General features: G+C 44.0%; 1 protein-coding gene across 2 annotated transcripts in view; it reads left to right on the forward strand.

Moving 5' to 3' along the window:
• ADARB1 (adenosine deaminase RNA specific B1) overlaps positions 1–12,036 on the forward strand; it is a 342,687-nt gene that overhangs the window by 55,982 nt on the left and 274,669 nt on the right. Inside the window, exons 10-11 of one of the 2 annotated variants that reach the window (XR_009114635.1) lie at positions 2,374–2,552; positions 5,147–8,550. Coding sequence is in view for 1 of the 2 variants with exons in the window: in XM_058027543.1 (XP_057883526.1) it covers positions 2,374–2,552; positions 5,147–5,323 (356 nt within the window). In the remaining variant the exon portion in view is untranslated. Of the gene's footprint in view, positions 1–2,373; positions 2,553–5,146; positions 8,569–12,036 lie in introns of those variants that run through there. The other variant, XM_058027543.1, reaches the window with a different exon arrangement.

The raw sequence follows: 12,036 nt of genomic DNA on the forward strand, positions 1-12,036 counted from the left end.
TTCTTCCCCCCCACACATCCCAGGTCTGCCCTGAGCTGGAGGTTCTCCAGCTGTGTCCACTCTTCCCAAAGAGGTCATCTTTATCCAAGTGTTAGTGAATTTGTTTTTAAGGTAGACAAAAATAAATCCTCCAGCAGAACTTCGGGTGATTTTTTATTTGCCTGTTCCCTTGGTACCTTATCCTCCTGTTCATATTGGTGTTTTTCAGCTTCCTGTGTCCTTTTTCATGAAGCTTGTTTTAGCTCTCTCCTCAAAGAACTGTCAAACTTTATTATTTATATAAGCAGTGGCACCAAGAGCTGTGACCTTTGCTTTTGTTTATTATATCCCTTTGTAATAATGCTCAACAATAAGTTCTGAGCAAGGTTCTCTAAATAGCTTTAGTTCTATGAGTTTTGAAAGAAGAGTAAAATATTTGATTTTCTATCCTAAATTTCTGTTTCTAATCTAAGCATATTGTGCTGTATTCATGTCTAGGTTTTCATGGGGAAGATAGGACCCACCTAAAGGTTTATCAAATGCTTTGATTTTGAGATGACCTTTATTCCCTGCCCTTGCTACTTGTGATCCACCATCACAGTGACATCTCTCCAGGGTTCTTGCATGCAAATAAGCAGCTGAATGGGTTGTTATTAATTAAATCTCTTTGAAATTCTAAGTCTGGGTTGGTTTTGGTGGTTTTTAAAAACATTTAATTAATTCATCAAAAACCAAGGAATAGAATCATATAATTGCAGTGGAAATGTAGTGCATGCTGGATGTTCAGCTTTCTCATCTTTATTTGATTTGTTTGTGGGACTGGTTGTGATATCACAAAGCGTTTTGGAGTACTTGATGGCCTCTGTCTGATCCCTGTACTTGTTTAATAGTGTATGGAATGAAAGAAAAGGTAGTAGCATAGATGTCATTTAAGAAAAAAAAAGACAAAAAAATTGTCATGTGGCATCAATTTCTTAGCACTTTTGCCTCAGTACTTTTGGTGAAACCAACTTTTGTACCAATTCTCAATTTTTTCAGCCTATATTTTAAGAAAATGGGGAATAGTAGGTTTTTTTCTGTTAGTATTTAGTTAATTATTTCTCATCAGTCATAGTGACAAGATTGATCCAAACCAAGGCTAAAAATACAACAGCTTCAGTAGTTTATATTTCAAAGGGTTTCTTTGTTTATTAAATGAGGAATTGATGATAGAGAGCAAACTGCATTTTGCTGGGTCATTCTGACCTTGCCCACTCTCAGTGCTGGGCCAGAGGTGCCATGAGACTGAGCCAGGTGAGCCAGTCCTGCTCCCAGGTGCCCAGCTTTATTGGGTTGTGTTCCAGAAATCAGCCAGAAATGCATCCTGCTGTGTTGCTCATGTTCAGTTTCCACAAATTCTTTAGATTTTATTAAGTGTAGGACCTGGCCTAACAGTGAAATAAGTTCTCAGTGGGAGCTGCCTTAAAGTAAAAGCGGGATTTATATTTACTAGAAAGAACAAATTGCCCTGGTGCTTTGTTGTCTCCTGGTGAGGTGACTGAGACATCCTAAACAGAGTTTTGCCACCCCTGCAGTGTCTGAGGAGTTACACATGCATGGCAGCAGCTACTGTGACCTTCATTTTGTGTAGTCCATCTTTGGGGTGTTGTGAGGAATAAATCCTGCCCTGGGCAGGCAGCCAGACTCGATTTGCACTTGGGTTGGATTGTGGTGGCTTTGCTTCTCCATCTCTGCAGGTAGAGCCATAGTTGGAAGATGTTAACCTAATTTAACACCTGAGCAAAGTAATTTGAGTCCTGTTTGGAATCCTGTGATTCCCTGTCTCTGGGCTCAGTGTGCAGCACTGGCCTGTGGAGTGGGGAGGCAGCTGGAACACAGTGGATTTGTGCTGGAAGACCCAAATGTCTGCCAGCTCTAGCTTTGTGGAGGGTGCTGAGCATGGGGCTCGCTTTCAGTGGAATCACAGGATGGTTTGTGTTGGAAGGGACCGTAAAGCACATCTCATTCCACCCCCTGCCATGGGCAGGGACACCTTCCACTATTCCAGGTTGCTCCAAGCCCCATCCAACCTGGCCATGAACATTTCCAGGGTTCATAGTCATTTGGAAGTGAGGTGAACCCCATGAACTCCTGCCACAGAGCTCTCCATGACCTCCCCTGCCAAGGAGGCTGCTTCTTCCAGCAGTGCACACTTGCCCTGCTGGGAGGGACAGAACTAGAGACCACTTTAGCCAGAATGAGAGTGAGATGTCACTCTGTGAGTGGCTGAGAAACCTGCAGGAGAAAACCCTCAAAATAAAAGATCTGCTTCTAAGTTTTGTTTGCCCTCCAACCCAAAACCAAAAGCCAAGCATTTGTATTTATTATCATCATTAAACACCACTTTTCTTTCAGGTATCAGCAACGCAGAGGCCCGCCAGCCAGGGAAAGCCCCCAACTTCAGTGTGAACTGGACAGTGGGTGACTCAGGCCTGGAGGTCATTAATGCCACCACGGGCAAGGACGAGATGGGGCGCGCGTCGCGCCTCTGCAAGCACGCCTTCTACAGCCGCTGGATGCGCATCCACGCCAAGGTACGGCCCCGGGGCACCCTGACACTGCCCAGGGCTGAGGGGAGCACCTCCGTGGGCTTTGGGCACTCAGAAATCTGCTGTGCTTTTGGCTTCCTCAACCTGTTACAAGCTGAGCCTCCTGCTGGAGCCACACAATCATTAAGGCTGGAAAAGACCCCTAAGATGGTCAAGTCCAGCCATCAACGCAGCACCACCACCATGTTCGTGTTCAACCATGCCCTCTAGCACCACATCCACATGTTGTTGGAACATTTCCAGGGATGATGACCCCACTGCTTCCCTGGGCAGCCTGTTCCAATGCTTTACAAGCCTTTCAGTGAATTTTTTTTCCCCTAATATCTAATGAAATCCCTAATGAATTCCCTAATATCTCAGCCTGTTTTAAGCTGAGCCTTGTGTTTTCTCTAATATCTAATGAGTTCCCTAATATCTAATTCCCTAATATCTAATGAATTCCCTAGTATCTCTGTTTTAAGCTGAGCCACAGAATCACTAAGGCTGGAAAAGACCCTTAAGATGGTCAAGTCCAGCCATCAATGTAGCACTACCACCATGTTCACATTAAACCATGCCCTCTACACCACACCCTTTTCAGTGATTTTTTTTCCCCCCTAATATCTAATGAAATCCCTAATATCTAATTCCCCAGTATCTAATGAATTCCCTAGTACCTCAGCCTTTTTTAAGCAGAGCCTCATGTTTTCCCTAATATCTAATGGATTCCCTAATATCTAATGAATTCCCTAATACCTAATTCCCTAATATCTAATTAATTCCCTAATATCTCAGCCTGTTTTAAGCTGAGCCTTGTGTTAGAGCCACAGAATCATTAAGGCTGGGAAAGACTCTTAAAATGGTCAAGTCCAGCCATCAACGCAGCACCACCACCATGTTCACGTTAAACCATGTCCTCTAGCACCACATCCCATGGGATGGTGAACCCTCTACTTCCCTGGGCAGGCTGTTCCAGTGCTTTACAACCCTTTCAGTGATTTTTTCCCCCCTAATATCTAATGAAATCCCTAATGTCTAATTCTCTAATATCTAATTCCCTAATATCTAATGAATTCTCTAATATCTCCATCTGTTTTAAGCTGAGTCTTGTGTTTTCCCTAATATCTAATGACTTCCCTAATATCTAATGAATTCCCTAATATCTCATTCCCTAATATCTAATGAATTCCCTAATATCTAATTCCCTAATATCTAATTCCCTATTATCTAATGAATTCCCTAATATCTAATGAATTCTCTAGTATCTCAGCCTGTTTTAAGCTGAGCCACAGAATCATTAAGGCTGGAAAAGGCCCTTAAGAAGGTCAAGTCCAGCCATCAGTGCAGCACCACACCATGTTCACATTAAACCATGCTCTCTAGCACCACACCCCCTTTCAGTGAATTTTTTCCCCTAATATCTAATGAATTTCCTAATATCTAATTCTCTAATATCTAATGAGTTCTCTAATATCTTAGCCTGTTTTAAGCTGAGCCTTTTGTTTTCCCTAATATCTAATTCCCCAATATCTAATGAATTTCCTAATATCTAATGGATTCCATAATATCTCATGAATTCCCTAATATCTAATTCCCTAATATCTAATGAATTCCCTAGTATCTCAGCCTGTTTTAAGCTGAGCCACAGAATCATTAAGGCTGGAAAAGACCCCTAAGATGGTCAAGTCCAGCCATCAGTGCAGCACCACCACCATGTTCATGTTAAACCATGTCCTCTAGCACCACATCCACATCAATGTTGTTGGAACACTTCCAGGGATGGTGCACCCACTGGTTCTTTGGGCATCCTTTTCCAATGCTTTACAACCCTTTCAGTGAAGCTTTTTTTCCTGAATATCTAATTCTCTAATGAATTCCCTAATACCTCAGCCTGTTTTAAGCTGAGCCTCATGTTTTCCCTAATATCTAATGAATTCCCTTCTATCTAATGCATTCCCCAATATCTAATGAATTCCCTGGTATCTCAGCTTGTTTTAAGCTGAGCCACAGAATCATTAAGGCTGGAAAAGACCCTTTAGATTGTCCAGCCATCAACGCAGCCCCACCACCATGTTGACATTAAACCATGTCCTCTAGCACCACATCCCCAGGGATGATGACCCCACTGCTTCCCTGGGCAGCCTGTTCCAATGCTTTACAACCCTTCCAGTGAATTTTTTTTCCCTAATATCTAATCTAAACGTTCCCTAGTGCAACTTAAGGCCGGGTAGCTGCTGCCTCATGCAGTAATGGAGAAAAGAGCAGTGTATTAACTTACTTTTTAATGTGATGCTGTCTGGTCCAAAATGCCATATTCCTTGGTTTATAGCTGAGTAAGCAAAGGATGCTGTTTTCTTTGAGCTTGCATTTGCATTTTAATTTATTTGGAAGGATAATCCCATTTTCACTGCTGAACTTTCACTCTTTACTCTCAGGAAGAAAACTTCCAGTAATTATGCCTGTGGCTTTTTGGGCCTCAAGGTTTTGTTTGATGGATCTTTACCTTGTTTTAATATTAGCTGTTTAAATACTCACTCTGGTGCTGTATGGCCTAATGGGGTCTTGTCTCTCTCCTTGTCTTGTTGTCTCTGACCCCACAGCTTTCCTCCAGCTTGCGCTCCAAGATCCTCAAGCCCAACCTGTACCACGACACCAAGCAAGGAGCCACGGAGTACCAAACTGCTAAAGAGTGTTTGTTTAAAGCATTCCTGAAGGCAGGACTGGGAGCCTGGGTGGAGAAGCCCATAGAACAGGATCAGTTTTCCCTCACAGTCTGACTCACAAACTGCACATCACTGGCGAAGGGGAGTTGTTCTGGAGATTCCTGGTGTCCAGCGTTGCTTTCTGGCATCTCCACAGCCGTCGAAACATCTTTCTGCTCTTTGGAGTTGGGTTTCTTTGGGTTTTTTTTGAAACTTCACAGTAGCTGTTTCTGTTTTGCCTAAGTATTGAAACTCAATGATGATGCAACACATAATTGTATATTTTGTTATAGGAAAGTAATTTCTGGTGTATTTCTAGAAATACTTTTACTGTAGAAAACTTGCAGTAAGGCTGTCCTTACTGTGTACAATGACTCATTTTTTCTGGGTTAAAATAATTTCTTTTTTAATTCAATGTCATCAAGTGCATGAGGAAATTAATAGTTTCTCTAGGTTTTACACCACACTTTTAGGAAGTAGCTTACTTTTTAAAAAAGAAAATAGGTGACAAAGCTGATTCTACTCCTCTGTTAACTTGTTTTTCAACTGCAGATATTTTTAGTACATAGACCACAGAGGCGGAATGGAGTCTGGACAGCTAGTTTTTTTTCCCAATTCCTTGCTCTTTAAAACCAGCTGCTGAAAATTTCATGTCTTTGATGTATGTATTTATTAGTCTGTGAGCCAGTTTTTAACATGCAGCTTTTAATTCTGTTTTTAAAAATACATTTACCTCCCATTTATACCCATTGTGAAGTCTTCATTTTTTTTACCATTGTAAACTGGAAACACCAAAATAATTATTTGTAAGTTAAGAAGTTTAGTCTATCACATGCAGAAGCCTGTTTAGAAGTAGATGATTTGTGTATCCCAGGAACTCATCTGAATACAATCTTAACTGTAACAGCAATGTAACAGCTTTAAAAAAATCTGCTCATTTTAAGGGCACCAAGCCTGAGTTGCCAAAACCAGTGACTACTTGTTGGGTATTAATTGCTCTCCTCTAGAAACTCTTGTAACAGAGAAACCAATTCTTAAAACTTATTTCCTGTGAGTTATATCTGCTTTCAGCCAAATTGTTGTGTCTGAGATTCCCTTTTGCCTTTGGGCTTTACATGTGTGATGGGCATCATGAAGCTCATTAGGTAAGTTGCTCTCAAATGTGTGTCCATCTGTTCTGACTGTTCCTTTAACAAGTGTTTTTCCTGGAGGTGTGGACACTTGTGCTTTATGTGAAAATGTAAGATGGAAGCGAGATACTGAGGTTTGATGAACTGCTGTGTAGGAGAAGCACCTCAGCCCCAGCACCCCTGGGGTCAGCAACTCCTTGGGGTGCTGAAGACTTTGGCCAGAAGTGGGTTTACACCAATCATGAATCCTAAGGCATTTCTGCTTGAGTAGGAGCCCGTTCTCAGCTTTAAAGACCTGAAAATCACTTGTGCATGAGTTGGAGGCTCTGGTTCATGTCCTGGGAGGAAGACACTGAGGTGCAGACAGTGCATTGGGGTGGTGCTGTGGAAGACAGCAAGCATTCCTCTGGGAAGACAAGAGAGGCTGTGACCCAGGGCTCCCTCAGGGAATTGATGCTTCTGGAGGTTATTGCCTTTTCCAGATGCTGGGGAGGATGCTGCAATAGAAGAGCTGGATTAATTCACCTTTGTGGTGGCTTCAGTCACCTCATTCAGCTTCTCATTAAAGCTGAGAGCACTCCCATGGCCCCTGCAGGCCAGCAGGGCTCTTGGAGTCATCATCCAACCCAGGTGCAGGCTGACCTCTTCCAAAACACAAAGGAATTCAGTGACATGTGGTCAGATTCTGCAAGCTCTGGGGCACCAGTCTTGGGATTGACCTTGTCTTGGTCACGCTGCAGAAGTTCTGTTTGGGGCTGTAACTGGGTGTGTGAACATGTTTCTTTTTCTGAGGAAAAGGTGGTCCAGCTGTGTGTGTTTCCTTGGAGTCATTGCTGCTCTCAGGTGAAATACACATTTTTAAGGACTCATTCAAAAGTTGGCCTCTCTCTGATTTTTTTCGAGGACTAGGAAAGTAGTAGCTCAAACTAATTTTTTTAATTAAGTCAGAAATATGAACAAAATATTTAAATAGTATTATAGACCTAGATTTTTAGCTGTTGGAATGAACTATTAACATTAAACTATAATGGAAATATATTCCATGACAGAATCTTTTGACAAAGGAGTTGTGCCAGGTTATTTGTGAGGAAAAATTCTCTCGTTGGTAATTCTGGGATTTTTAAAAAGAAGCTGTCCAGGGTAGTCTGCAATCCATGTCTGTCTTGTGGGAGTCAATAAAAACTGCTTGGCTTCCTTCAATCCCTTGTTCCTTCTTGTGCAGCTCACAGTGGAAGGAAGTAGGGAGAGCTCCCTGGAAATCAGTGTCACTGAGCAAGGAAGGGATGGCCATGTAGGTAATCTCAAGTGATTGTAAAAAAGATCAGACACCTCAGCCTCTGGCAGCTGCCAGCTTTTGTAGGAAACCAGTTTTTGGAGACTGAGGGCTCTGGAAAACCTGGGCTGGGTAGGTGGGAGCTGGCCTGCACAGGGAGGCTGTACTGCTGCTCTGGGACATGCTTCTATTCCTTTATTTTTATTTTCCCCTTATATTTGATTGAATATTTATATAATTATTTTGATTGAATATTTGCATAATTGAGTATTTGTCTCAGGATCTTCAAAGGACTTAGAGTAACAACTTTAATGTTGATGAATACTTGAAATTGAATTTAAGGTGTTTTTTTCTCCAGATGGCAGTCTGGCTTGTAGTAAAGTTTTATAGGTTAGGTAAATAGATAATTTTAAATATAGATGTTTAAAAGAAAATATGTATATATGTATATGTTCTGCAGGATCATTTTAAGAAAATCTGGGCCTAAAGGTTAACACTTGAAATCTTGCTTATGGCTGTACTCAGGACTGGTAATAACTGTAGATTATTTACTGATTGTGTGAGTGTTGTTGTGTAGGAGCTTGTTAGCAGTGGGGGTGTCCAGCTGACTCTGCCCCTGGAGCACCTGGTGATGGGAACAGGGACTCTGCTGCCTTAGGGATGTACAGCAGAGGGCTTTCTGTACAGCTGGCAATTCCCATTTTCTCCTTGTCTTGGAGAAATCTCCTCATGGCTGGTCACTGCACAGGAAGCTCTGGAATGGAAGGGTTTTGTGTGCAGTTCCTCTAAATGCAAGAGAACTAGCAGCTGAAAGGCTCAGGGTCAGGGAACTGGGGTTGCTTTTCATCAGTCCAGCTCTGGAGATGGGCTGGGAGAGCTGCAGTGTCTGTGCAGGCACAGTTTGGGTGATGGGGAGTGGGGCTCATCCTTAATGGGCTACAGGTGTGCAGGACAGGTGAATGCTGTTGAAGGGAACGAGCCATGGAGTGCCCAGGGGCACTGACCAACCACCACAGGGAACAGAGGGCACACAGGTGCAGGGCAGCAACAGCAGGGGATAAAAGGCTGGGCTGAAGGACAAGGAGGGCAGATGCTTGCAGCCTGCTGAGGAGGTGAGGTGTTACCGTGTGTGGGCAGTGCCTGAAGCCTTCAGAAGGGGTAAGGAGTTGCTCTGAAGCTTTCTGATTTTGTGTGGTGATACTCTGTGTGTGGTGGCTGTCTCACTGTGACATTGCTGTGGCATATGCTGAGACAGGGCTGTTCACCAAAAGACAATCCCTGGGGAGGCCTTAGAGCACCTTCCAGTGCCTAGAGGGGCTCCAGGAGAGCTGGAGAGCACCTGGAGTGCCAGGGTAATAGGTATGGCTACAAACTAATGGAGGTTAGATTTTTGACTGGATGTTGGGAAGAATTTTTTCCCTGTGAGGGTGGGGAGGCTCTAGCACAGGGTGCCCAGAGAAGCTGCCCATCCCTGGAAGTGTTCAAGGTCAGATTGGATGGGGCTTGGAGCAGCCTGGGACAGTGAGACATGTCTATCTATGGCAGGGGGCTGGAACTGGATGAGCTGTAAGGTTCTTGCAAACCATTCCATGATTTTGTCATGCCCAGGAGTGCATGTAGCCAAGGAAAACCCCACAACTCACTGTGCTCTCACTGCAAGTGTGCTCAAGTGAAAGCTGTTGGTTCTGAGTGTTTGGGAGCATGAGGCAGAGCCTGTGTCAGGGAGTAGTGCTGCCTTTGGAAACCAAGCTCTGGTTTTAGAAGAATTGCTAGCTAGGAATTGAGAATGTGTTCTAAGAACTGCTTAGTCATGGTCACCACATAATTAAAATGTTGAGTTTTTTAGATATCAGTAGTTTTCAAAATAGTTTTATGTCCATTCCTCAAATTAATGTTTGGAAGGCTCATGCTTGCAGAGAAGCTGCACTTTGAATTCTTTCCAATTTCATCATCATTAACTGTCCACCGTGAAAATTATCCCAAAGTTTACTGAAAAGGAAGGAGAGCTGCAATTCAGGTAGAGAGTCAGAACCAAAATCTATCATGTTATTTAAAACCTAAAACTCCACAGAAATAAAATGTATAAAATATAACTGTTCTGTGTCAGAATCGCTGCCTGGGTTTTGTTGGGTTTCTTTGTCCATTTTTTAATTTGTTTTCTAATACAAAGTGTTTTCAGTTGAGCTTCACTGTTTCCACCTGGGCTTTGTGTGCTCCTGTTGGCAGAGGAGGTTGTGTTTGAGGCACAGAGCTTTTTGTGTGTCCATCTGAGGCTTTTGAGGCTCGTTGGGCCTGCTGCTCTTCCTTTGTGCAAACAGGAGGATTTGCAGCACTTCTGGGTTGATTCCTTGTGGGAGAAGTTGTGTGGGTCTCTGGGCAGGCAGGCTTGGTGTTTGGAGCTGCAGGATGGGGGGTTCATCCCTAGGCAGGTGTTTGTCCCTAAAATGGGATGAACTCTGGCAGTTTTCCCTCCTCAGTGCATCCACTGGCATTGTGTGCTCGAGCCCATACAGGGCTTCCCATAAAACTGCTTTTCCTGGGAATACTGCAAACCAGTCATCAGGGGCTGCAGGAACTGAGCTGGGGCTGGAGTCCTGGAGCTGGCAGGGCTGTGGGGCCCAGGGAGGGCACACATTCCTTTTTGGATCATGTCCATGTACTGTGTTTTTCTGCACCTTTCAGCCAAAGGTCTGTCCCACTACCTGCTAATGAATGGGCAATTAATTGCACCCACAGCATTTGTGTTTGCAGCCATGAGTTTTGTGGGTAGCTGTGCTTTGTTTTCTTCAGTCATTCCAGAAGAGAGGAATTGAGAGCTGTGTTTGCAGCCAGCCTCAGCAGATAGAGCAGTTTAAGTAATACCTGTTCTCTGGAGGGGAAGCTCCACAGTTGGTGTCACTGCCGTGTTTTTATGTTTGTAATACCTTCATCACTATCATACCAGTATCATTTCTGTTGCAGTTTGGCTGAGATGTCCTCAACAGGTTTAAGATGCAATGTGTGTGTGTGTGAATATGTATTTATACATCCCTGTGTATAATATTGCTGTATATTATTTGCATTGAGCAGTTACTCTTCCCTGTGTGACAGTGCAAACACATCAGCTTTACCTGCCTGGTGTAAGGTTATTAAAGAACACTTTCAGATACTGTCCTTGACACTTTCTCCATTCATGACCCCAAATTTGAAGAGGAGACCTTGTTATACCTCTGGTTTGTCACTTTCCTTCCAGCATTTCTGTCCTCCTCCCAGTGTCACTGCTGAAGCACAACCCCTTGGTCGATTATTTTAAGCAATGACTGTTTTGCATACTACCTTGCTTTGTTTAAGTAATGTTTGTACAGAGATTTCAAAATATAAAGAGCTATATAATTGCTAAGTTTCATTATTATTTTTTTTATGTCAGTGTTGCTAGTGACAGCAAAACAATGAGTGAAATGTCACAAAATACTGGGCATGTCCTAAAGATGGTGGTTTTGGTTATGTCCTGAAGAGCTGCTAAGAGCATGGGAGAGGGGAGGGCAAGTGACAGGTCTGTGACTCCAGTGGGGACACATGGCCTGTGGCAGGGTCTGAGAAGGGCTGTGCCACCTCTGGTGTGTTTTAAAACTGGCATTTTGCACCCAAATCCCAAGTAGGGTCCCCAAACCTGTAGGTGCTCACCAGGGTTATCACCCCAGCACGTGTCTGCCATTGGGTTTGGGTCCTGAGCTGGTGAGCCCTGTGGGTGCCAGCACTGCCACTGCCCAAGGAGGGGACACAGCTTGGGACACTGCTCCCCAGTGCTGGGACAGCAGGAGCCCAAACACCTGATGGTCACCTTCAGCAGCACCTCTCCCAGCAGGGCAGGAAGGTCTGCTCCAAACGTGCTACCCTTGGATGCCTCTGGAGAATCCTGCTCTCAGTTTTCAGGCAGGAATGCCAGCTCAGATCCAGGGCTGCAGCACTGCCTGAGGAGGGGCAGGGAGCCATGGACACATGGCCCCTCTGGATCTGTCACCCTGGAAGCAGGGGCACCAGCTTACCTTGCATAGAAGAAATAGAGATTAAGAGAGTCAGATCCAAGAGGGTTCTGCTCCAGAACTGCTCCACAGCTGCTTGTGGGGCTATCATGGGTAATAGCCTTCAGACTGATATTGGCTGACCCATCATCTGGTTTATCAGATCAGTTCCTGATTAGAAGGGGGGGTAAGATGGGAGATCCCTGCATGGGTGATGCACCTGTTTAGCAAAGACCCCTTGTAAGCTCCCATGATCCTTGTGGGTCCCTTCAACTTGGAATATTCTGTGATTCTGTGACCTTTCCTAGGAACAACAGCAAGGAATGTCCTAAAGGAAGCTCCATCAGTGTGAAAGTGGTTTCTGTCTTGATGGGTCTAGGCTGG

This window comes from Melospiza georgiana, chromosome 7 (genome assembly GCF_028018845.1).
Source record: "Melospiza georgiana isolate bMelGeo1 chromosome 7, bMelGeo1.pri, whole genome shotgun sequence".
Lineage (NCBI taxonomy): Eukaryota > Metazoa > Chordata > Aves > Passeriformes > Passerellidae > Melospiza > Melospiza georgiana.